The sequence below is a fragment of the Lolium rigidum genome, chromosome 1, assembly GCF_022539505.1.
Source record: "Lolium rigidum isolate FL_2022 chromosome 1, APGP_CSIRO_Lrig_0.1, whole genome shotgun sequence".
NCBI lineage: Eukaryota > Viridiplantae > Streptophyta > Magnoliopsida > Poales > Poaceae > Lolium > Lolium rigidum.
Window position 1 is genome coordinate 296,266,401 of NC_061508.1, and position 27,332 is coordinate 296,293,732.

The window sequence follows — 27,332 nt, forward strand, 5'->3', positions numbered from 1 at the left end:
ATGAATAGTACTTCAAGACAAGCATCAATAAGTCTTGCATAAGAGTTAACTCATAAAGCAATAATCCATAGTAAAGGTATTGAAGCAACGTTGGTCAAAAAAAAAAAGGTATTGAAGCAACACAAAGGAAGATGAAGTTTCAGTGGTTGCTTTCAACTTATAACATGTATATCTCATGGATATTGTCAACATAGAGTAATATAACAAATGCAATATGCAAGTATGTAGGAATCAATGTACAGTTCACACAAGTGTTTGCTTCTTGAGGTGGAGAGAGATAGGTGAACTGACTCAACATAAAAGTAAAAGAATGGTCCTTCAAAGAGGAAAGCATCGATTGCTATATTTGTGCTAGAGCTTTGGTTTTGAAAACAAGAAACAATTTTGTCAACGGTAGTAATAAAGCATATGTGTTATGTAAATTATATCTTACAAGTTGCAAGCCTCATGCATAGTATACTAATAGTGCCCGCACCTTGTCCTAATTAGATCGGATTACCTGGATTATCATCGTAATGCACATGTTTTAACCAAGTGTCACAAAAGGGTACCTCTATGCCGCCTGTACAAAGGTCTAAGGAGAAAGCTCGCATCGGATTTCTCGCTATTGATTATTCTCAACTTAGACATCCATACCGGGACAACATAGACAACATATAATGGACTCCTCTTTTATGCATAAGCATGTAACAACAATTAATTTTCTCATATGAGATTGAGGATTTTTGTCCAAAACTGAAACTTCCACCATGGATCATGGCTTTAGTTAGCGGCCCAATGTTCTTCTCTAACATTATGCAATGCTCTAACCATTTTGGTGGTAAATCTCCCTTACTTCAGACAAGACGAACATGCATAGCAACTCACATGATATTCAACAAAGAGTAGTTGATGGCGTCCCCAGGAACATGGTTATCGCACAACAAGCAACTTAATAAGAGATAAAGTGCATAAGTACATATTCAATACCACAATAGTTTTTAGGCTATTTGTCCCATGAGCTATTATTACCTATATAAAAGTTGACCACTTCTGCTTAAACCTCATTCATTTGGGTACTGTTGATGGTACCTTTTTATCTAATCAAATCTTGACACGTCTGTGATTTTTACTGTTGTTGGACAAAGGATACCGTATATCCTTGAGCTGAAGTTTTCATCACTATTTTCTTTCGCGTGAGAAATCCTGGCCTACCGGTTCCTTTCCGGTTACCTTTTCTGATCCCCTCCGGTTATTTCTCTCTCACCTCTTTTCGGTTACCTTCAACAATCGGTCTTCCGGTTTAGTGGATCACGCGTTAATTGTGCAGTATTTGTTTTTCCTTCGCTTGGTCAAAGCGGTGGTAGGACCTACACTGATCAATCGGTGGGTTTAGGATGGATTCGCGGTATCTAGAAGTGTCCCGTCCTTCCCTCGGCCACGTTCCCAAAAAAGAAAAGGCTTTTCTCCACTTCTCCACGATCGTCTTCAATACAGCCTATCTGCACTTCCATGTCTGATCTCCCTCTGAGAATTTATCCCCTGCCAAGATCCTTCCGCCGCCACCGCATCGAAGTGCCGCTGGAGGAGGCCGACAATGGCGAGGCCGCGCAGAAGAGTAGTTGGAGATTGAGAGGTGCGGGAGCTGCGCAAGTGGATGCGACTGGGGATTTCCTAGGATTCAGGCACATGAGGGGAACGGCGTCGCTATGGTGGGTTAATAGTGGACGAGGCTGACGCGACGTGTTGCCAGAGAGCTGCAGCGCGAAAATAGATTGGAGCCGGCCAGAATCGCGGCGACGGCGGCAACATCGGCGGAGGAGGCCGACCTGGTGCATGTTGCCCAGTAGCTGGATGGGATGAGGTTAGGTTCATCTGAGATGCTTCTACATGTTTTTTCCTCTTCTCAAACTTTTCTTATGCGTGTTCAATTCATTCAGTCCATTCGCTCAGAGCTCTCTTCGCCTCCTCTTCAGTTCATCCATCGGTAAGGATCCTGTAAAATCGGGCGCGTCTGGTGATTCGAACAACGGCGACCACAAGCAATAAGGAGCAGCAGCGGCGGAGACCAGACAAGCGCGAGGAGCGGCGGTGGGGAGCATACAAGCGAGAGGAGCGGCAGCGGCGACTCGACAAGCCGGGGGAACGGCGGTGACCAGGCAGAGGCAGGAGAAAAAATAGGAAAGGATGGAGAGGTTGGGTTCCGTGGACGCTAGCCACAGTTCTTCTGTGAGCTCTGCGGCCGCAGGGCAGCGCCGGCGTGCCTTAGCCGCGACCTCCGACCTTGAGGAAGAGGAGATCTCAGTGGCGCTGGCCCCCGTCGGCAGAGGATGGAGGAGGTGAAGTGGGGACATAAGAGCCAGACCAACTTCCTCCGCCGATGCGTAGGTACTCTTACCTGGTTGTGTTGTCAGCATCCTTCGCTCTCTCTCTCCCGCGTCATGTTCTTCTCCTCTGTCTCTCTCAGTTGCAGAAAGGTGGGCGTCCACGAGGTGCTCGAGGTGGCATACTGAAGATGGGAACCTGGACAGGTTTCTCCGCTGCCGCGACTCTGCAGTAGACGTGGACGAGCAAGGTTGCATCGACCTCCTTGGACAGTGCGCAGCACCTCTCCTGCCAGTGCCTCCCTGCCTCCGCCGCAGCCTCTCCCCTGACAGTGCGCTGCTACACCTGCTTCGGGCCTCCTCTGAGAACCATGGTTCGATCCTCACTCTCCAAATTTGTTTGGTTCTGTTCAGCATTATAGTATAGATTCACATGGGAAGTCTAGACACACACATTCAGTGGAGAGATCCCCACTCATTTGCCACGGTGATTCTTATCCATCTGCACTTTTCAGTTTATTTATTTTGCAAATGATTATCGGTATGACTGAATAAAATCAAAATGTAATGACTAATTTACGGTGGAGCAGGCATCAGAGAGGAGCAGTTTTGATGGTATAGCTTGGTATAATGCCAAATTTACTCAATATACGTTCGTTTTTTAGAAATATATTTGTGGAATAGTGCAGTTACATGGGTTTGTATGGTACTGACTTACTCCCGACTTGCTTTAATTTGTTGGTGTTCAGTTTAGGCTAAACAGTGTCGTTTCCACTGTCCTATGCTGTCATACAAACGTTTTTTTGGTTCAAGGCTTCCAAGTAAAGCATTTTTTTTGTCTCTCACTGATTCATGATGCAATAATTAGCAGTTCCAGTATAAAAGTAGGCAATTAAAATAGAGGATATCAGATGCAGGTATAGTAGATGCTGCCTTTAGAACTTTTTCTATTTGTTCACCGTATATGGATGGTTGGAGTTCATGTGGCCTTTAAACGGTTAACCTTTTCTGATGGATAAGAAAAGCCTTGCGATTGTGCTTGGTTTTTCTCTAATGCACGCTCTGCCCCTCTATGAGGTAAAAGGGGCCACGGTTAAAGGTCAAAGCTTCAGTGTTAAGTTGATATCTCATGCTTCTAGAATTAGTGGAACGGTTAAAATTTTAAATCAGCAATTTTTTGTCAGTGTGCAAATCTAATGTATTTGTATGCCATGTTATCTGGACTAGAGAAGTAGATATGTGGGCTCATACTTAACTTTGCAATTTTCAATATATGATTCAGTAAGGCCACATGGAGACCGGACTGAATTGGTCCAGGTTATAAAAATTCCATGGATAAAAGCATACATAAAGAAGTCCTAGAATTAAGATACTGTAATTTATGCCATTGATATCTTCTCTGTGGAAATTGTTTTATGTTAGTTCAGACTAATCTTACATGACATCGTACTAGATTTTTGTTTCTCTATCTTTCCTTATGATGATCAAGGTTTCATTTTTCAGTAATGAGTTCCTTCTGGAGTTGAGGCATTTAAAAAATATGTGCATTGTTGCTCCGAGCTGAGTTTTTTAGATGTGTTTTTCGTAGATAACTGAGTACTCAGTTCTGGACATTTGCAAGATGAGGATACTCTGATGTATTTTTCATATAGTTATTCATATGTGGTATAGGGAAAAAATGACAGTGGGATGCATACCTACACCTCTATAATCTGAGTGTAGATTATTCAGACATAACATGCACTGACGGGTATAACTAACTGGGATTCCTTATATGTTAGGTAGTATCCTAGCTTTCATATTCGTCCAACATTTTAGTCCAATAAGATGATGATAATGTTTTGATGCAGATTGTGATGCTGGAGAGGCACTTGGATGATCAGCGCGGCACGCTGAAGAAAGCGTTGGGCCCCAATCCTGCCGCAGTCACCCTGTCCAATGAGGACTCACTACTGAAGGTAACAATTTTATCTTTGTCCATTCATGAACAAATGAATACATGAGTTGTATATTCATCAAATGAAACTGATGTTTTTTTCAGCTCACTAATCAAGTGACAGTGGAGGTTTCCACATTGGAGCTGGAGATCAAGCACCTAGAAGGGTACCTACTGCTACTATATATAATATAGAAAAGCAGAGCAAGTACCCACACTGTCATCTTCAGGCATTCACCAGGATCCGTCGACGCCGCAAAAGCCATTAGTGAGCTCACGGTCCGTGCTGGTAAAAAAAACACGCTAGGCGAAAGCAACTGAAGAAGTGGTTATGCAATGCTGCATTACATATGCTCTCCCCTTATAAAGAGTGGAGCAGTGATTCAATGATCTGAGTGGCTCGAGCTCTTACCATCAGGTGCACGAGCCATCTCAATGCTTTTATCTTTTCTTCCCTTGCATGATTGCTGGTTATTTTGATTTGCGATCAATAGTGGAAGATCTGTTTTCTGAGTATTCGTGCATGTGATAATATATGGTATATGTTGATATTCGTTATCCCCTCACTTAAGGTATTATCTACTTTACTTTTCCATGTAGAAATTAGTATACACACATGTATTTTAGGTGTCTGCAGATAGTTGGTATATGTCATTTCTTTCCATCGTTGGTATTTTTGTATGGATTCGAACAATTGTGTATTCTTTGTCAGATTAGCAAGACCTCTAACTGCCATAAACAGACGTCTAGCTGAAGCAAAATCTGGGCCAAGGCATATATGTCAATCATAACAATGTATAAATAGGAATAGTGAAATGCTACAGAAGTGTCTGTCGAGAGCCTCTCTCGAGTTTCAGATTATTTCCAAGATATTCAGAACTGCCTTATTAATGTAGTTTCCAAAAATCATTTTCAAAAGGGGAAGTTAGTTAACAAACCAATGAAGTAAAATAATCAGAATTAAGAAGATGAACTTGATATCATGCCTGTAGCCATCTGTTGCAAGTAAGAATAAAAGAAGGGCGCAATTTTTGACTCATGCTGGGAGTGATAAGTTTGAGCGTCTTGAAAAAAAATGTCATGAAGGGTCTCACTGTAAAGAACCATGCACTCATCTACATTCTCAAACAACCGACCGACAGTATCGGATACTTTTGTTGACAGGAAAACAAAGACCTAAGCACATCATGCATGCAGTCTGGGTACTCCTTGATTTTTGTTATCAAAAGCATCCCCATGCTAGATCCAATACCACCAGTCCAGCACCAAGAGAGTAGCATACTTGGAAACCTGAAGACATAAGATATTTCAAGTTATCCCTACTTTCTGAAGTCCTAAATCCTCTGTTCTTACTGAATTTTTATTGCAAATAAATGAAAGAAGATCCGACTTTACATGCTCTGGTTGTCTTTGTCAAGACGGGTATCTTATTTGTTCATATATGGTCTTACACTGTCTGTACTATCTATCACAAGGAAAACTTGCAGTTCTTGGTAAGGTATAGCTTTGCCTGCCGCCTTACAGGGCTCCAACAACAGATATCAAGAGCTATAGAAGGAAACCGAGAATTATAAAAATAAGGAGACGTGAACCTGATGCTGAGAAAAGAAGATTCTGCTGAGAAGAATCTGAGAAAGCTCACGACTGAATCATATATATGGTCTAAGCACAATGTGCTTCTCGATGGAGATTCACTTAACCTGTTTCTTTATATTTCCATTTCCATGGCACGTCTTTGGTGCGATCACGTGCAGAATCTTGCAGATTGCTACAAGTTGATAAAAAGTTTATTTATCTTGCTACCTCTGAATAAGATGCGGCTATTTGGGTGAATAATTTGTGGCTCAAATGGTGATCTCTGATCAGCTGAGCAACAATAGATTCTATTTTCTGAAGAGATGTTTAGAAATCTCAATGATAGTACTGTTATGTGTTCAGTTTGTCTTATGGGCGCAGCAGACTGGCAGTACAAATTCGCGTCTATTGCACAACATATGTGCTAATAAATCTCCCCCGCCTAATTCAGAAAATAAAGAGGCAGTATCTCCTGTAGTTTTCTTCCTCTACTTGAGGCAGATGCAATCTCCACTTTCAGACTTGGACACTCCCAAAATATGACACGGTTTAACAGTACTACTGTTACAGCACAAACATCAACCGAGAAAGCACCAACACCCACGTGCGCGGCGTGCGCCGCGCCTAAAGCTTCCTAGTATATTGTAAAGGTAGAGGATAGAAATTTAAAGGTAGCACTCAAGCAATTTACTTTGGAATTACGGAGAAATACCATGTAGTAGGTAGGTATGATGGACACAAATGGCATAGTGGTTGGCTCAAGTATTTGGATGCATGAGAAGTATTCCCTCTCGATACAAGGTTTAGCCTAGCAAGGCTATTTGAAACAAACACAAGGATGAAGCGGTGCAGCAAAACTCACATAAAAAACATATTGTAAACATTATAAGACTCTACACCGTCTTCCTTGTTGTTCAAACTCAATACTAGAAATTATCTAGACCTTAGAGAGACCAAATATGCAAACCAAATTTTAGCATGCTCTATGTATTTCTTCATTAATAAGTGCAAAGTATATGATGCAAGAGATTAAACATGAGCACAACAATTGCCAAGTATCACATTATCCAAGACATTATAGCAATTACTACATGTATCATTTTCCGTTTCCAACCATATAACAATTAACGAAGCAGTTTCAACCTTCGCCGTGAAAATTAAAAGCTAAGAACACATGTGTTCCTACGAACCAGCGGAGCGTGTCTCTCTGTTATCACCAGAATTTGACCGAGTCAGAGGTGGGCCACGATCAAGATGAATTTGAAGAATATACGTGGAAGAAATACGTGAATCGGCCTGTTATGAAAAGATTGGGCTAGTTTGCCCTTGTATCTGTAACATATTAGGATACGTGTCGGTTAGTTGGAGTTTGCCTCGTGCACGGTTGGGATTATTCCCACGTTAGAAATTCTACGGACTATAAATATGTATCTAGGGTTTATGGAATAAACAACAACCAACGTTCAACCACAAAATCAATCTCGGCGCATCGCCAACTCCTTCGTCTCGAGGGTTTCTACCGGTAAGCATCATGTTGCCTAGATCGCATCTTGCGATCTAGGCAGCACAAGCTTTATGTTGTTCATGCGTTGCTCGTACTGAAGCCTTTTTGATGGCGAGCAACGTAGTTATCATAGATGTGTTAGGGTTAGCATAGTTCTTCGTATCATATGCTATCATAGTGCAACCCTCGCATATCTAGCCGCCCTTACACCTATCTTAGGTGTAGGGGCGGCACCCCGCTTGATCATTATTTAGTAGATCCGATCCGTTACGGTTGCTCCTTGTTCTACAAGGATTAGTTTAATATCTGCAATAGTTAGGCCTTACAAAGGGTTGGAGGATCCAGCGACACGTAGGGTGTCGTTCGCTAGTCCTAAACAGGATGTTCCGGGGATCAACCTCGTGTTGGTTTTTAGGCCTTGTTTAGGATCGGCTTACGATCACCGTGCGTGGCCGCGAGGCCCAATCGTGAGTAGGACGATCCGATTATGCGGTGGAAACCCCAAATCGTCGTAGATCGAATTAGCTTTATCTTGATCAAGCAGGACCACCATATATTCGTGCACCCCGTACGAATCATGGGTGGATCGGCTCCTTGAGCCGATTCACAAGATAACCTGAGAGCCGATCGAGGCTCGTATTTAATGTTTACGTGTATGCCATGCAGGAAACTAAGCGAGGCATCTCCATCACCTTCCTGACCGGGTATAGGTCAGGTGGCACGCCCAAGCATCAGCATCGGACGTGTGTACCAGAAGCTTTGCGGGCCGTCGCTCGGAGGGACCAGGGCCAGCCGCAGCCCTAAGTTGTTCCCGGCTCTACTGTGTTGCCCGTCGCTGCCCGTCGGTGGGTTTCTGACGCCAACACATTCTGGCACGCCCGGTGGGACAATCTTCTACATCAACCACATCGCCATCTACCTCTGAGATGGCGGACGGCACGCCAGTCACCTACGAGGATCTGACCGACGAGCTCAAGAAGAAGTATGACAAGGTCAAAGCTATCCTCGAAGCCGATCTCATCGGCTCTTTCCACAGAACCCGTTCACATGGCATCAGGTGGAAGGGTTTCTCGCCTGATGGTGCACTCGATGGGATAGACCTCTCTGCCCCGTCAGAAGAACGCACCAGGTCCCTGCGGCAAGAGATCAACTACATGGTAGCTCACTCCCTACACCGCCACTCTGAGAACCTGGTGAACACTTTGGAGCGTGTCGCTCTCCGGGTGATCTAGGAGATCATGAGGCACCAGTACTCGCCGTCAGGACCAGCTCTCGGGACGCATCAAGGAGAGTTGCCACTCCAGTCCCGTCCACCGCTGCCATTTGCATGGGCAGCACCAGAAGTGCCGAATTCACCGGCATTCGTCGTCTACAAGATCGGTGGTGACCCTAGTGACTGCCAGTTCTTGCAGGAGGCGCCTAAGGAGATCCCTCATGGGTACATGTGCACATATGTGCCAGACTGCGGTAACTGGGCACTCACAAACCAGGCCGCGACATCAGGGACTTCTGGGAAAACAGGAGGAACGTCAGCGACAGATCTTGAGAAGCAGACGTGGCTAACCAAGTACGCCACCCCGACGAACCTCCAGAGCTCAGCTCCTGCAGTTGGCTCAGAGCTGGAAAAGCAAGCATGGCTGGCCAAGTACGCCACCCCGGCGAATCTTCAGAGTTCGACTCCTGCGGCCAGCACTGCGGATCAAATCAGCACAATCCTGAGAGACCAGTTCGGCATGGTGCCGAAAAGGAGGACAATCGGCTATTCCAAGCCGTATCCCGACGAGTACGAATTGGTCCCGCTACCACCCAAGTATCGGCTCCCTGACTTCTCTAAATTCAGTGGATCAGATGGTTCCAGCTCCATCGAGCATGTGAGCCGATATTTGGCGCAATTAGGAACGGCCTCAGCGTCGGATCCACTACGCGTGAGGTTCTTCGCACAGTCCCTCACGGGATCGGCTTTCGGGTGGTACACTTCGTTGCCACCGGACTCGATCCGGACTTGGAAGCCGATTGGAAGAACAGTTCCACATGCAGTTTCACTCAGAAGCTTCCGAGTCTGGCCTAGCCGATCTAGCGCAAATACGTCAGAAGCGTGGAGAAACTGTGGCAGAATACATCCAGCGCTTCAGGAATCTTAGGAACCGATGTTATTCGGTTCGTTTGATTGAAAAGGAAGCAGTCGAGTTGGCAGTGGCAGGCCTTGCAGCGCCACTCAAGGACATGGCCTCCCAAGCAGACTACCCTTCACTGGCGCACATGGTTCAGAAATTGTCGGCATATGAACAGCGCCACCCGGACTTGTACCAGGACAAATTTAAGCGTGCAGTAGTCCTGGTCGAGGCAGATGAAGATGAAGGCTCGCGGGAGATCAAGAGGTAGCGAGGGCTGAATGGACTCGGGGGCAACCCCCGTGTCCTGCAAATGGGTGAAGCCACCAGGTCCGCCCAGAGGGTTCGATTTTGACGTGACCAAAACTGAGCAAATCTTCGACCTCCTGTTCAAGGAGAAGCAGTTGAAGATACCCGAAGGTCTCAAATTCCCCACGGTGCAGGAGCTGAATGGAAAGCCATACTGCAAATGGCATAACTCGCTCTCCCATGCCACCAACGACTGCAGGGTGTGGCGTCAACAGATCCAAATGGCGATAGAGCAAGGACGTCTGATTTTCAACCAGTACGCCATGAAGGTCGACACCCACCCCTTCCCCGCCGTTAATATGGTGGAGTGCACTTACCCTGAAGGTTACCAGCCAAGATCCTCGTTCAGTATCAGCATGGTAGGACTTGGATATCACGCTGGCAAGGACAGAGATGAGGGCAGCTGCTCTCGTAGCAAGGATACAGAGGAAGCCGCTCCACGCGATCGGCTCCGTCACGACGGCAAGCGCTACGTCACGGAGGGAGAAGTGAAGAACATAAGATATCGGCGACCCCTCTCTCGATCACCTCCTCAACAAGTATGTGAGTCAGTATGACCAACGCCGACGATCCAGCGATGATGATGAAAGAGATCGTCTGGCTAGAGAAGCCAGAAGACATCGTCGGCATGATCGCGATGAGGAGGAGCACGAGCGTCGTGCCAAGGAAAAGGCAAGGGAGCGAGACGACGAGGACAGGCACTGGGACTGTCCCTTCTTCAGACACTGCTGGGATTCAGGAATGAGCCGATTGCCTACAATCGGCAACTGCCCAGAATGCAACCAGAAGAAGAAGGAGGCGGCTAACGTGTCCGTGTTCCAACGCTTAGGGCCTCTCCCGCCTCGAAGCAAACAAGCTGAGTCCCCTCGGTTGGAAGATCTCGAGGATTCGGAAGCCGAGGGAGAAGAAGAAGACAGGTACCACCGGCCAAGGTGGTGCCCTGACGGACTCAGCCATTCCCAAAAGCGTAGGGTTCAGCGACTGCGTGGTTTGGAGGAAGCCGAAAGGTTATATCTGCACACGCTAAGGAAAGCGCGGCCTGATCTGGCCGCTAAAATTCAGCGAACCCTGGATGAAGAGGGTCGACCACGGAAAATGGAGTGGCGCCCCAAGCAAAGGAAAGCCGATGATGAAACATCGGCTGGCACAAACATGGTGTTCATCCTTCCTTCGGAGTTCAGTGCTCCAGGATTAGATGAGGCACCTGTGGCACAACTTGACTGCGGCCCACGGCCGGTTATCTTTGAGAAGCCACGAGAGAGAAGCTATAGACATCTGAAGGCCTTGTACTTGCGAGGTTATATCGATGGGAGGCCTGTCAATAAGATGCTGGTGGACACCGGAGCGGCAGTCAACATTATGCCATACTCTATGTTACGTCGGTTGGGACGCTCTAGCTCGGATCCGATCAAGACCAACGTGACATTGAGCGATTTCAACGGCCAAGCGTCCGACGCACAAGGTGTTCTGAACGTGGATCTGACCGTAGGAAGGAAAACTATCCCTACGACGTTCTTCATCGTCGATAGCAAGAGCACTTATGCTGTTCTGCTAGGAAGAGATTGGATCCACGCCAACTGCTGCATTCCCTCCACGATGCACCAATGCGTAATACAGTGGGATGGAGATGAGGTAGAGGTCGTCCAGGCCAATGATTCAGCCGAGATTTCAACGGCTGACACGAATGCTTGGGAAACAGCAGGCCAAGAGCCACTCTCAGGTATCAATTTGGATGACTGCGAGCGCATCGACGTGATGAAGGGCAGGGTTAGGCTGGTCTTATCCACCGGCCTGACCATGTAGCTGGAGCAAACCAATGAGCAAACGTGGCGAGGCTGATCCTTGTGATCGGCCCAAAAAAATCTATGAAGGGAAATTACAAAACCTTCATTGAGCGCTCTGATCAATATGGAGGCCGATTCCAGCAATCGGCCAAAATTATCTTCACCACAGGTTCTGCTTATGTTCAGCATTGATCTATTGGGCAGCGGACACGTCGGCGAACGAGAGTCAACATGAATCCCAATGGAACCGACGTGCAAATACAGTGCCTTGGCTAACCACAAAGCCGATATCTGCAGTCACCTGGCAGATTCGGCTCGGGGGGCATCTAATCAGATGAACATGTGCAGACAAACATGTGTGCAGAGGAATATTGGGGCCGATGGAAAAAATCGGCCAGTAAAAAATAAAAATAAAAGAATCAGCATCAATGACATACAGCCGATGCAAGGACATCGACTTTAGAATTGAGAAGCAAAGCCGATGCACAGCCATCGACTCTAGTATGGCTACGCAGGATTTGCTGTGTGTTCAAAGTGCGGATCTTCACCAAGTCAAGTTCTGCTGTGGGATCTTACGCTTCCCCGAGGGTGTAAACGTTGAGAGCTTCCTCGCTACCTTGAGCCGATTCTGGTGCCTGAACCTTCTTGTCGAGTATTTTCAACCCTTGGTGCTAGTTCACCAGTGCTGTCAGAAGAGGTATATCGGCGTTCGAAGGAAGAAAGGTGATCGGCTTTGGTGCATTTTCGTCGACATTCTCGCCTTGAGTAAGGCTCGGGGGCCAGCAGGCCTGATAGATGCTCTGTTTAGGAGCCGATTGGGGTACCATCGGCTAATCCTTCGTTGCGATCTTCTTCACAAAATGATGAGTGCTTGCAGAAGAGGATCGTTGAAACTGGTGAGGGAAATTTAAAGGGCTCTCTTGAAGACTTCATATTGTCCACCAGATCTAGAAATCGCCAGTTGAAGAATTGAAGGATGGATTTTAAAGGGCCGATGCGTTGCTATCGGCTCAATACGCATTGGCTAAGGGGACAAATCGGCAAGGTCAGTATAAGGGGAAATCGGCTAATTTAAGCTCAAAGGAAATCGGCAAAATCAAATTGGGGGAAGTTCTTCATTGATAAGCAAGATTTCTTACATAAAGAGCTGATTGCTCTCAAAAGGAAATACTAGGGGATACATTGCCCCATCTACTACTACTGGTCCTATGCTAGAAGTCCTATCTACGGGCCGTCACTGCCCTCGTCATCGCCATCGTCGCCGCTGTCGGCGCTACTCCCGGCGGGCTCATCGTCGCTGCTCCAGTGGCCGCCGACCGGGCCTTCGTTGTCCTCGTCCTCCTCGTCAGCGTCATCGTCGTCGCTGTCGAAGTCGCTGAGGTTCCCCGGCCAGGGGCAGAAGCGCTTGGCCGGCGGCTCATCGGAGGGGGTGTCGTCCTCCTCCTCCTCCTTCTCCTCCTCCTCCTCCTCCTCGGGAGAGGTGAAGTCGCAGGAGAAGCGATCATCATCGCTCTCCTCCTCCGTGTCCCCGTCGGTGAGGAAACGGAGGTCGCTTTCCCCGTCGGTCAGGGACTGGTCGTCCTCAGACCAGATGGAGAAGTCATGACTAGACTCCTCCCCGGCCTCGATGGCGCGGCGGGTGTTCGCCGCATGAACCTCCTCCTAGGTCGGCTCCAGCGTCGGTTCGCGGGACGAGGAGGACTGGGTGGAAAGATCCGATGAAGCAGAGGAGGAAGAAGACATGGTGGCGCAGGAGGGCTTTTGGAGTGCTAATGCGAAGGGGATGCGGAAGTAAACTGTTTGGAGCGGTTAAATAAAAGGGGATATAGTGGAAATTCAATGCCACAGCAGTTTCCGAGGAAGTGGTGCCTAAAAAAAAACTGCCAGGTCACGCAGAGAAGTTGAGAAGGCAAGGCATCATGATGAAGGATACTACGACGGTTCTGCCACGACATGACCCGACGAGGGAAAAGCAGAGTGATTTTGGAATTATCAATTCCAAAACCAGGGGGGCATGTGTTATCACCAGAATTTGACCGCGTCAGAGGTGGGCCGCAATCAAGATGAATTTGAAGAATATACGTGGAAGAAATACGTGAATCGGCCTGTTATGAAAAGATTGGGCTAGTTTGCCCTTGTATCTGTAACATATTAGGATACGTGTTGGTTAGTTAGAGTTTGCCTCGTGCACGGTTGGGATTATTCCCACGTTAGAAAGTCTACGGACTATAAATATGTATCTAGGGTTTATGGAATAAACAACAACCAACGTTCAACCACAAAATCAATCTCGGCGCATCGCCAACTCCTTCGTCTCGAGGGTTTCTACCGGTAAGCATCATGCTGCCTAGATCGCATCTTGCGATCTAGGCAAGCACTAAGCTTTATGTTGTTCATGCGTTGCTCGTACTGAAGCCTTTTTGATGGCGAGCAACGTAGTTATCATAGATGTGTTAGGGTTAGCATAGTTCTTCGTATCATATGCTATCGTAGTGCAACCCTCGCATATCTAGCCGCCCTTACACCTATCTTAGGTGTAGGGGCGGCACCCCGCTTGATCATTATTTAGTAGATCCGATCCGTTACGGTTGCTCCTTGTTCTACAAGGATTAGTTTAATATCTGCAATAGTTAGGCCTTACAAAGGGTTGGAGGATCCAGCGGCACGTAGGGTGTCGTTCGCTAGTCCTAAACAGGATGTTCCGGGGATCAACCTCGTGTTGGTTTTTAGGCCTTGTTTAGGATCGGCTTACGATCACCATGCGTGGCCGCGAGGCCCAATCGTGAGTAGGACGATCCGATTATGCGGTGAAAACCCCAAATCGTCGTAGATCGAATTAGCTTTATCTTGATCAAGCAGGACCACCATATATTCGTGCACCCCGTACGAATCATGGGTGGATCGGCTCCTTGAGCCGATTCACGAGATAACTCGAGAGCCGATCGAGGCTCGTATTTAATGTTTACGTGTATGCCATGCGAGGAAACTAAGCGAGGCATCTCCATCACCTTCCTGACCGGGTATAGGTCAGGTGGCACGCCCAAGCATCAGCATCGGACGTGTGTACCAGAAGCTTTGCGGGCCGTCGCTCGGAGGGACCAGGGCCAGCCGCAGCCCTAAGTTGTTCCCGGCTCTACTGTGTTTCCCGTCGCTGCCCGCCGGTGGGTTTCTGACGCCAACACTCTCTCCCACACAAGCATTTATTCAAACAAAAACAAAAACAAGAAACATACAGACGCTCCAAGTAAAGTACATAAGATGTGGCCGAATAAAAATATAGTTTCAAGAGAAGGAACCTGATAATTTGTCGATGAAGAAGGGGATGCCTTGGGCATCCCCAAGCTTAGATGCTTGAGTCTTCTTGAAATATGCAGGGGTGAACCACCGGGGTATCCCCAAGCTTAGACTTTTCACTCTTCTTGATCGTAGTATATCATCCTCCTCTCTTGACCCTTGAAAACTTCCTTCACACCAAACTCGAAACAAACTCATTAGAGGGTTAGTGCTTAATCAAAAACTCACATGTTCAGAGGTGACGCAATCATTCTTAACACTTCTGGACATTGCTCAAAGCTACTGGAAGTCAATGGAACAAAGAAATCCATCCAACATAGCAAAAGAGGCAATGCGAAATAAAAGGCAGAATCTGTCAAAACAGAATAGTCCGTAAAGACGAATTTTATTGAGGCACCAGACTTGCTCAAATGAAAATTCTCAAATTGAATGAAAGTTGCGTACATATCTGAGGATCACTCACGTAAATTGGCATAATTTTCTGAGTTACCTACAGAGAATTTTGCCCAGATTCGTGACAGCAAAGAAATCTGTTTCTGCGCAGTAATCCAAATCTAGTATCAACCTTGCTATCAAAGACTTTACTTGGCACAATGATACGTCTCCGACGTATCAATAATTTCTTATGTTCCATGCCACATTATTGATGATATCTACATGTTTTATGCATACTTTATGTCATATTTATGCGTTTTCCGGAACTAACCTATTGACGAGATGCCGAAGGGCCAGTTGCTGTTTTCTGCTGTTTTTGGTTTTAGAAATCCTAGTAAGGAAATATTCTCGGAATCGGACGAAATAAATGCCCAACATCCTATTTTTCCACGAAGCTTCCAGAACACCCGAGAGTCGCCAGAGGGGGGGCCACATGGGCCCAGGAGGGTGGCCGGCGCGGCCTAGGCCCTGGCCGCGCCGCCATACCCCCTCTTCGCCTCTTCGACCCTCCGACTCCGCCTCTTCGCCTATAAAAAGGTCCCTGACCTAAAACCTCGATACGGAAAAGCCACGGTACGAGAAACCTTCCAGAGCCGCCATCGCGAAGCCAAGATCTGGGGGACAGGAGTCTCTGTTCCGGCACGCCGCCGGGACGGGGAAGTGCCCCCGGAAGGCTTCTCCATCGACACCACCGCCATCTTCATCACCGTTGTTGTCTCCCATGAGGAGAGAGTAGTTCTCCATCAAGGCTCGGGGCTGTACCGGTAGCTATGTGGTTCATCTCTCTCCCTATGTACTTCAATACAATAATCTCATGAGCTGCCTTACATGATTGAGATTCATATGATGATGCTTGTAATCTAGATGTCATTATGCTAGTCAAGTGAATTTTACTTATGTGATCTCTCGGAGACTCCTTGTCCCACGTGTGTAAAGGTGACGAGTGTGTGCACCGTGTGGGTCTCTTAGGCTATATTTCACAGAATACTTATTCACTGTTATGAATGGCATAGTGAAGTGCTTATTTATATCTCTTTATGATTGCAATGTGTTTTGTATCACAATTTATCTGTGTGCTACTCTAGTGATGTTATTAAAGTAGCCACGATGTAATGGTGACAGTGTGTGCATCGTGTTAGTACTTGGCGTAGGCTATGATTATGATCTCTTGTAGATTATGAAGTTAACTATTGCTATGATAGTATTGATGTGATCTATGCCTCCTTTCGTAGCGTGAAGGTGACAGTGTGCATGCTATGTTAGTACTTGGTGTAGTTGTGTTGATCTCGTCATGCACTCTAAGGTTATTTAAATATGAACATCGAATATTGTGGAGCTTGTTAACTCCAAGCATTGAGGGTTCGTGTAATCCTACACGATTAGAGGTGTTCATCATCCAACAAGAGGGTGTAGAGTCTAGCATCTATCTATTTATTCCGTTAGATCAATGTTGAGAGTGTCCACTAGTGAAAGTATAATCCCTAGGCCTTGTTCCTAAATATCGCTATCGTCTGCTTGTTTACTCGTTTTACTGTATTCGTACTTGTCCGCAATATTACCACCATCAACCACACGCCGACAAGCACTTTTCACGCGCCGTTGCTACTTGCTCATACTTATTCATACCACCTGTATTTCACTATCTCTTCGCCGAACTAGTGCACCTATTAGGTGTGTTGGGGACACAAGAGACTTCTTGCTTTGTGGTTGCAGGGTTGCATGAGAGGGATATCTTTGACTTCTTCCTCCCTAAGATCGATAAACCTTGAGTGATCCACTTAAGGGAAACTTGCTGCTGTTCTACAAACCTCTGCTCTTGGAGGCCCAACACTGTCTACAAGAATAGAAGCACCCGTAGACATCAAGCACTTTTCTGGCGCCGTTGCCGGGGAGGAAAGGTAAAAGGCACTCATACTTCGGTTCCAGGTAAAGTACTTTTCTGGCGCCATTGTGTTTGTGCTCGAAGCTATTTCCTTTAGATCCTGCAATTGCAACTTTTTGTTTCTTGTTTACACTAGTAAGGCATAATGGAAAACAACAAAAATATGAGAGATCTTTATGAACTTTATCTTGAATTAGGACATGATGTGTTTGAAGAGAGAATTAAAAAACCCATGGAACTTTATATGCATGCTAATGGGAATGTTATTAATATGAATGCTTTGAACACTATTGTTGCTAATGCTATGGAAAATTCTAAGCTTGGGGAAGCTGGCTTTGATGAGCATGATCTTTTTAGTCCCCCAAGCATTGAGGAGAAAATTTACTTTGATGATACTTTACCTCCTATTTATGATGATTATAATGATAGTAGTCTTTTGTTGCCACCTGTTATGGAGGATAAATTTGATTATGATTACAATATGCCTCCTATATTTAATGATAGCTAATTTGTTGAATTTGCTCCCACTACTACTAATAAAATTGATAATGCTTATGTGGAGAGTAATAATTTTATGCATGAGACTCATGATAAGAATGCTTTATGTGATAGTTATATTGTTGAGTTTGCTCATGATGCTACTGGACATTATTATGAGAGAGGAAAATATGGTTGTAGAAATTTTCATGTTACTAAAACACCTCTCTATGTGCTGAAATTTTTGAAGCTACACTTGTTTTATCTTCCTGTGCTTGTTACCTTGCTATTCATGAACTTGTTTATTTACAAGATTCCTTTTCATAGGAAGCATGTTAGACTTAAATGTGTTTTGAATTTGCTTCTTGATGCTCTCTTTTGCTTCAAATACTATTTCTTGCGAGTGCATCATTAAAACTGCTGAGCCCATCTTAATGGCTATAAAGAAAGAACTTCTTGGGAGATAACCCATGTGTTTATTTTACTACAGTAATTTTGTTTTATATTTGTGTCTTGGAAGTTGTCACTACTGTAGCAACCTCTCCTTATCTTATTTTATTGCATTGTTGTGCCAAGTAAAGTCTTTGATAGTAAGGTTCATACTAGATTTGGATTACTGCGCAGAAACAGATTTCTTTGCTGTCACGAATCTGAGCAAAATTCTCTGTAGGTAACTCAGAAAATTATGCCAATTTACGTGAGTGATCCTCAGATATTTACGCAACTTTCATTCAATTTGAGCATTTTCATTTCAGCAAGTCTGGTGCCTCAATAAAATTCGTCTTTACGGACTGTTCTGTTTTGACAGATTCTGCCTTTTATTTCGCATTGCCTCTTTTGCTATGTGGGATGGATTTCTTTGTTCCATTAAACTCCAGTAGCTTTGGGCAATGTCCAGAAGTGTTAAGAATGATTGTGTCACCTCTGAACATGTGAATTTTAATTATGCACTAACCCTCTAATGAGTTTGTTTCGAGTTTGGTGTGAAGGAAGTTTTCAAGGGTCAAGAGAGGAGGATGATATACTATGATCAAGGAGAGTGAAAGCTCTAAGCTTGGGGATGCCCCCGTGGTTCATCCCTGCATATTTCAAGAAGACTCAAGCGTCTAAGCTTGGGGATGCCTTGGGCATCCCCTTCTTCATCGACAACATTATCAGGTTCCTCCCCTGAAACTATATTTTTATTCGGTCACATCTTATGTACTTTACTTGGAGCGTCTGTATGTTTCTTGTTTTTGTTTTTGTTTGAATAAATGCTTGTGTGGGAGAGAGACACGCTCCGCTGGTTCATATGAACACATGTGTTCTTAGCTTTTAATTTTCATGGCGAAGGTTGAAACTGCTTCGTTAATTTGTTATATGGTTGGAATCTGGAAATGCTACATGTAGTAATTGCTAAAATGTCTTGGATAATGTGATACTTGGCAATTGTTGTGCTCATGTTTAAGCTCTTGCATCATATACTTTACACTTATTAATGAAGAAATACATAGAGTTTGCTAAAATTTGGTTTGCATAATTGGTCTCTCTAAGGTCTAGATAATTTCTAGTAAAGAGTTTGAACAACAGGGAAGACGGTGTAGAGTCTTATAATGTTTACAATATGTCTTTTATGTGAGTTTTGCTGCACCGCTTCATCCTTGTGTTTGTTTCAAATAAACCTTGCTAGCCTAAGCCTTGTATCGAGAGGGAATACTTCTCATGCATCCAAAATCCTTGAGCCAACCACTATGCCATTTGTGTCCACCATACCTACCTACTACATGGTATTTCTCCGCCATTCCAAAGTAAATTGCTTGAGTGCTACCTTTAAACAATTCAAAATTTATTACCTCTGATTTGTGTCAATGTTTTATAGCTCATGAGGAAGTATGTGGTGTTTATCTTTCATTCTTGTTGGGCAACTTTCACCAATGGACTAGTGGCTTCATCCGCTTATCCAATAATTTTGCAAAAAGAGCTGGCAATGGGATTCCCAGTCCCAAATTAATTAACAAAAAATAGACACTCCTCCATGGTATGTGATTGTTGGACGGCACCCGAAGGATTCGGTTAGCCATGGCTTGTGTAAGCAAAGGTTGGGAGGAGTGTCATCATAATAAAACTAAAATAAAAAGGCACTCCTTCATGGTATGAGATTGTTGGCGAGGCACCCGAAGGATTCGGTTAGCCATGGTTTGTGAAAGAAAGGTTGGAAGGAGTGCCACACAAAAATAAAATAAAATGGGAGCCGCTCTTTGAAGGTTTGTCCGGCAAGGGGTTAGAGTGCCCACTACCATTCGTTGACAACAACAAACACCTCTCAAAATTTTACTTTTATGCTCTCTTTATGTTTTCAAAATCAAAGCTCTAGCACAAATATAGCAATCGATGCTTTCCTCTTTGAAGGACCATTCTTTTACTTTTATGTTGAGTCAGTTCACCTATCTCTCTCCACCTCAAGAAGCAAACACTTGTGTGAACTGTGCATTGATTCCTACATACTTGCATATTGCACTTGTTATATTACTTTACATTGACAACTATCCATTAGATGTACATGTTACAAGTTGAAAGCAACCGCTGAAACTTAATCTTCCTTTGTGTTGCTTCAATACCTTTACTTTGAATTATTGCTTTATGAGTTAACTCTTATGCAAGACTTATTGATGCTTGTCTTGAAGTACTATTCATGAAAAGTCTTTGCTTTATGATTCATTTGTTTACTCATGTCATTACCATTGTTTGGATTGCTGCATTCATTACATGTGTTTACAATAGTATGATCAAGGTTATGATGGCATGTCACTCCAGAAATTATCTTTGTTATCGTTTACCTGCTCGAGACGAGCAGAAACTAAGCTTGGGGATGCTGATACGTCTCCGACGTATCGATAATTTCTTATGTTCCATGCCACATTATTGATGATATCTACATGTTTTATGCATACTTTATGTCATATTTATGCGTTTTCCGGAACTAACCTATTGACGAGATGCCGAAGGGCCAGTTGCTGTTTTCTGCTGTTTTTGGTTTCAGAAATCCTAGTAAGGAAATATTCTCGGAATCGGACGAAATCAATGCCCAGCATCCTATTTTTCCACGAAGCTTCCAGAACACCCGAGAGTCGCCAGAGGGGGGACCACATGGGCCCAGGAGGGTGGCCGGCGCGGCCCAGGCCCTGGCCGCGCCGCCATACCCCCTCACCGCCTCTTCGACCCTCCGACTCCGCCTCTTCGCCTATAAAAAGGTCCCAGACCTAAAACCTCGATACGGAAAAGCCACGGTACGAGAAACCTTCCAGAGCCGCCGCCATTGCGAAGCCAAGATCTGGGGGACAGGAGTATCTGTTCCGGCACGCCGCCGGGACGGGGAAGTGCCCCTGGAAGGCTTCTCCATCGACACCACCGCCATCTTCATCACCGCTGCTGTCTCCCATGAGGAGAGAGTAGTTCTCCATCGAGGCTCGGGGCTGTACCGGTAGCTATGTGGTTCATCTCTCTCCCTATGTACTTCAATACAATAATCTCATGAGCTGCCTTACATGATTGAGATTAATATGATGATGCTTGTAATCTAGATGTCGTTATGCTAGTCAAGTGAATTTTACTTATGTGATCTCCGGAGACTTCTTGTCCCACGTGTGTAAAGGTGACAGTGTGTGCACCGTGTGGGTCTCTTAGGCTATATTTCACGGAATACTTATTCACTATTATGAATGGCATAGTGAAGTGCTTATTTATATCTCTTTATGATTGCAATGTGTTTTGTATCACAATTTATCTGTGTGCTACTCTAGTGATGTTATTAAAGTAGTTTATTCCTTCTACACGATGTAATGGTGACAGTGTGTGCATCGTGTTAGTACTTGGCGTAGGCTATGATTGTGATCTCTTGTAGATTATGAAGTTAACTATTGCTATGATAGTATTGATGTGATCTATGCCTCCTTTCGTAGCGTGAAGGTGACAGTGTGCATGCTATGTTAGTACTTGGTGTAGTTGTGTTGATCTGTCATGCACTCTAAGGTTATTTAAATATGAACATCGAATATTGTGGAGCTTGTTAACTCCGGCATTGAGGGTTCGTGTAATCCTACACAGTTAGTGGTGTTCATCATCCAACAAGAGGGTGTAGAGTCTAGCATCTATCTATTTATTCTGTTATGTGATCAATGTTGAGAGTGTCCACTAGTGAAAGTATAATCCCTAGGCCTTGTTCCTAAATATCGCTATCGCTGCTTGTTTACTCGTTTTACTCGTATCCGTACTTGTCCGCAATATTACCACCATCAACCACACGCCAGCAAGCACTTTTCCGGCGCTCTTGCTACTCGCTCATACTTATTCATACCACCCGTATTTCACTATCTCTTCGCCGAACTAGTGCACCTATTAGGTGTGTTGGGGACACAAGAGACTTCTTGCTTTGTGGTTGCGGGGTTGCATGAGAGGGATATCTTTGACCTCTTCCTCCCCGAGATCGATAAACCTTGGGTGATCCACTTAAGGGAAACTTGCTGCTGTTCTACAAACCTCTGCTCTTGGAGGCCCAACACTGTCTACAAGAATAGAAGCACCCGTAGACATCACACAACAAAACACAAAACTAAGATAAGGAGAGGTTGCTATAGTAGTAAACAACTTCCAAGACTCAAATATAAAACAAAGTACTGTAGCAAAATAACACATGGGTTATCTCCCAAGAAGTTCTTTCTTTATAGCCATTAAGATGGGCTCAACAGTTTTAATGATGCATTCGCAAGAAATAGTATTTGAAGCAAAAGAGAGCATCAAGAGGCAAATTCAAAACAAATTTAAGTCTAACATGCTTCCTATGAAGAGGAATCTTGTACACAAATGAATTCATGAAGAACAAAGTGACAAGCATAAGAGGATAAAACACGAGTAACTTCAAGATTCTCAACATAAAGAGGGGAAACTAAATATTATTAAGATGCATATAACCATATTTCCCTCTCTCATAATAACTTTCAGTGGCATCATTGATGAAATCCACAATATACCCATCACATAAAACATTTTTATCATGGTTCATATGCATAGAAGTATCATTAATTTTGGCATAAGAGGAGTTATTCTCATTAATAGTAATTGGAGCAAGATTATTATCAAGAATTTGAACATGGTAATCAAGTTGCATATTAAAAGAATTGTTTTTGGTAATCCAATCATGACTATGACAAGTTTCATAAGGATAGTTATAACCTATATCATAGCATTCTTTATAATAATCATCAAAGATCGGAGGCACGAGTGTCATCATAAGAAATAGAATAGTTATCTTTCACAGTCGGTTTATCTATGACCATACCATCATTGTTATTAGAAGGAGATGTATCAAACACATAATGATCAGTAGCAAAAGGATTTTCAAACACCTCTTCCCCAAGCTTAGAGCTTTCTATATCATTATGGGAGGAAGCATGGATAGCACCGACACTATGGCAATTATTATCATCATCATTTTCGAATTAGTTTCCCAGAGATTTGCAATATCAAAAGTAGTGTGCTCATTCAAATCATGATCACTAATGTATGTAAAGGGCATAGGAAAATCATCGTATTCAGATTCATTATCACAATAATCATTAGGAGCAACATACTTACGGTTACCTAACGTTATCCCATTCACGCGGGGATACGCCGTTACCTCTTTCTTTTTATTCTCCTTCTTCTTCTTCTTCTTCTTCTTCTTCGTTCCCTTCTTCTTCTTCTTCTCTTCCTTCTCCTCGTTCCCTTCTTTAGGAGTAAGAGGCTTGAAGGGTGTCTTGTCCGCATAACCTGATTTACTTTCAGAAACAATAGAAGAAACTTGGGAGGATTCCTCCTTTTCATTAATTAGTTCAAAACACACATCGGTCCTATCATATTTGGGCAAGGTGTCATCTTCTAAAATATTTTGTATGTAAGTATTTGTATGGCTATTATCAATGCAATAAGAAAAACACCCGTGCAGGACATCATCAATATCAAGATCATTAATATCTAACAAAGAAATTTTCCTTGATAACTCTTCACACCACAAGAATAAAGTGAGTTCATCATGCTGATTAGGAGTAATTTCATCATCACAATACAACTTTGTAGCACTCATGGGGTTCAGATTATCATTGGAGGAGCATTGAAAATTGAAATGACCCACTCTATGGCAAAGTTCACAAATAAAAGGATAGAGGGCACACACTTTTTTACCCGGATCATCTAGAGCCCTAAGCCACTTTCTAGTTTTTTCATTGATATGATGGATACAATATTCATCTTTGATTTGATTAATTCCACAAGGTCTATGCATTCCACAAAAAATAACATGCTTATAGGAAATAGCATCCTTAGGAGTTTGAGCATGCTTATTGCAATCATTAACAACAATTTCATTCTTCATGCAAGCCTCTTTAAAAGGTTCATGATACTTATCAAAATTCTTTTTAGGCAATTCAAAATGAGAAGCAAAGGCTTTATAAAGATTTGCAGCAACTTGAGAGTCAAGACCATAAGTAGCACTCATATTTCGGAATTTATCAGTATCCATAAAAGCTTCAATGCATTCATAATCGTAATTTATACCTGACTCTTTACCTTCATTGTTCTCCCATCCTTCAGCGTTCTCCTTAATCCGATCAAGAAGATCCCACCTAGCTTCAGCCTCCTTGCTTGTGAAAGATCCCTCCGAACATGCGTCCAGATAGTCCTTGTGTTGTCCTGAAAGCCTCGCATAAAAATTGTTAACAATAACATTACGGGGGAGCTCATGAATGGGACATTTAAGCATTAGTGACTTCAATCTCCCCCACGCTTGAGAGATGCTCTCTCCATCACGAGGATAAAAGTTATAAATGTGATTCCTATCAATATGCACTTCATGAGGAGGATAAAATTTAGAGTAAAAGAGAGATGCAATTTCCTCCCAACCAAGAGAATGACTATTTTCCAACAATTTATACCAATGCACCGCTTTACCAGACAGCGAGAAAGAGAATAGCTTCTTCTCCACTTCATCCATAGAGATACCTGCACACTTGAATAACCCGCATAATTCATGCAAAAATTGTAAATGATCTCCAGGATGGACAGTTCCATCCCCTTTATAGCGGTTATCAATAACATGTTCAATAATTTTCATGGGTATCTTGAAAGCAGTACTTGCAGTTGGTGGATTTAAAATATCACAAGCATCATTAGAGTTATCGCATATGGGAAATAAAGCATTATTAGAGCAAAATATTTCTTCCAAAGCTGAGGAGCAAAAAGGATTATTTTTATTTAAACTAGCTTCCCCAAGCTTAGACTTATCCATATCATTAGCAGTGATTGCGTTCATACCAATAACATTGCTACTAGCATGCAAATGAGGTTCCATAGGTTCTTTAATTTTCACATCACACAATTCATGTCTTAACTTAGGAAATAAATCAAAAAGCTCATAGTTGTATTCCATTATGCCTAACTAGTGTAAAACAAGAAACAAAAAGATGCAATTGCAGGATCTAAAGGAAATAGCTTCGAGCACAAACACAATGGCGCCAGAAAAGTACTATTACCTGGAACCGAAGTATGAGTGCCTTTTACCTTTCCTCCCCGGCAACGGCGCCAGAACAGTGCTTGATGTCTACGGGAGCTTCTATTCTTGTAGACGAGTGTTGGGCCTCCAAGAGCGAGAGGTTTGTAGAACAGCGAGCAAGTTTCCCTTAAGTGGATCACCCAAGGTTTATAGATCTCAGGGAGGAAGAGGTCAAAGATATCCCTCTCAAGCAACCCTGCAACCACAAAGCAAGAAGTCTCTTGTGTCCCCAACACACCTAATACACTTGTCAGATGTATATGTGCACTAGTTCGGCGAAGAGATAGTGAGATACAAGTAATATGGATGAGTATAAGTGATAATAGCAATCTGGATGAAGTATAGCAGCGAGTAAACATTCAACAAAACAATAAACAAACGGAGATTCGATGCTTGGAAGCAAGGCCCAGGGATCCTGCTTTCACTAGTGGACACTCTCAACAATGATCACATAATAGGACTACTCTACACCCTCTTGTTGGATGATGAACACCATTGTGTAGGATTACACGAACCCTCAATGCCGGAGTTAACAAGCTCCACAATATTCAATGTTCATATTTAAATAACCTTAGAGTGCAAGATAGATCAACACAACCAAACCAAGTACTAACATAGCATGCACACTTCTACCATCACACTATGAAAGGAGGAATAGATCGCATCAATACCATCATAGTAATAGTTAACTTCATAATCTACAAGAGATCACAATCATAGCATAAACCAAGTACTTCATGATGCACACACTGCCAACATTACATCATGGAGGAGGAATAGACTACTTTAATAACATCACTAGAGTAGCACATAGATGATATTCAACTAGATCACATAAAGAGAGAGATGAACCACATAGCTACAGCGGAGCCCTCAGCCCCGGGGGTAAATTACTCCCTCCTCATCATGGAGACAGCGATGGCGGTGAAGATGGTGGTGGAGACGGCGGTGGAGATGACTCCGGGGGCAATTCCCCGTCCCGGTAGGGTGCCGGAACAGAGACTTCTGTCCCCCGAATTGGAGTTTCGCGATGGCGGCGGCTCTGGATGGTTTTCTCTGGTTTCGTCAAACTGGTCGAGGTTTTTAGGTCAGGGACGATTAAATAGGCGGAGAGGCGGAGTCGGAGGGACCACAGGGTGCCCAGATGATAGGGGACGTGCCCCCCCTGGGCCGCGCCGCCCTGTGGGGTGGGGCCCCCTGGCTCCCCTCTGACTTTTCTCCTGTGCTCTGGAAGCTTCCTGGAATTATAAGATCTCCGGAGTTGATTTCGTCCGATTCCGAAAATATTTCCTTACTAGGATTTCTGAAACCAAAAACAGCAGAAAACAGCAACTGGCCTTTCGGCATCTCGTCAATAGGTTAGTTCCAGAAAACGCATAATAATGACATAAAGTATGCATAAAACATGTAGATATCATCAATAATGTGGCATGGAACATAAGAAATTATCGATACGTCGGAGACGTATCATTCTCCAAGAAGACTCTCCAAGAGCCCAAGAGAAGGGACAAAGGGAAGAACATGCTACAATTGCGGTGACAAGAATCATTTTGTCGCGGATTGTATGTTTGAGAGAAGATAAGATCATGGTGGAAGGCTTATCCCAAAGGATAGGTACAAGCCACTCTCCAAAGGATTCTCCAAGTTCTCCCCAAGGTCCGATGACGACAAGGTCTCCTCCAACAAGAAGCCTAGAGCCTTCATCATTCGTGAAGAGTACACCTCCGATGAAGATGGGGAGCATGAGGACAAGCGCTCCAACAAGGAAGGAGAGGGAGTGGCCGCCATCGCCATTTCCACTCCCTCCAACTCTCTCTTCGACTCTCCTAATGAGAACCTCGTCACCAACAATGCTCGGTGTCTTATGGCAAAGGTATCCTCGGAGGTAAAATCTCCTTCCAAACCATCATATTCTACTAATGCCTTATATATTGATGATGCCACTAGTATCACCGTTAAACGTGAGATTATGGGTTTGGATTCCTTGGATTCTTTTCTCACTAACATGAAGGGGGATACCAAGATTCATGTTGGGGCTCTCTTAGCCCAACTTGGTGCGGCACAAGATCTTATCGAGAAGAGGGAGAAGTTGGAAAGGGAAGCGGCCTTTGAGCTTGCCAATCTCAAGGAGGAGCTTGATGATGAACGGAATCTTCGCATG

General features: G+C 44.2%; 2 protein-coding genes across 2 annotated transcripts in view; both read left to right on the top strand.

The window, feature by feature from the left end:
* Nucleotides 1-1,971: 1,971 nt before the first annotated feature.
* LOC124683965 lies at nucleotides 1,972-4,259 on the top strand. The gene is made up of 3 exons (XM_047218379.1): nucleotides 1,972-2,367; nucleotides 2,447-2,677; nucleotides 4,154-4,259. Exons 1-3 carry the CDS (start codon nucleotides 2,310-2,312, stop codon nucleotides 4,180-4,182), a joined length of 318 nt encoding a protein of 105 aa, XP_047074335.1. The 5' UTR covers nucleotides 1,972-2,309; the 3' UTR covers nucleotides 4,183-4,259.
* Nucleotides 4,260-10,094: 5,835 nt separating this feature from the next.
* The window catches only part of LOC124660486 (putative B3 domain-containing protein Os06g0632500), a 19,189-nt gene continuing 1,951 nt past the window's right edge, over nucleotides 10,095-27,332 (top strand). Inside the window, exon 1 of the mRNA XM_047198305.1 lies at nucleotides 10,095-10,149. Within this exon, the coding sequence (XP_047054261.1) occupies nucleotides 10,095-10,149 (55 nt within the window). The remainder of the gene's footprint in view (nucleotides 10,150-27,332) is intronic.

Excerpts from the sequence above, each read along its gene's own strand:
- LOC124683965 (XM_047218379.1), top strand. The coding sequence starts at position 2,310 with ATGGAGGAGGTGAAGTGGGGACATAAGAGCCAGACCAACTTCCTCCGC. Across the intron at positions 2,368-2,446 it reads CTTCCTCCGCCGATGCGTAG|TTGCAGAAAGGTGGGCGTCC; the intron begins GTACTCTTACCT and ends TGTCTCTCTCAG. Across the intron at positions 2,678-4,153 it reads GGCCTCCTCTGAGAACCATG|ATTGTGATGCTGGAGAGGCA; the intron begins GTTCGATCCTCA and ends GTTTTGATGCAG.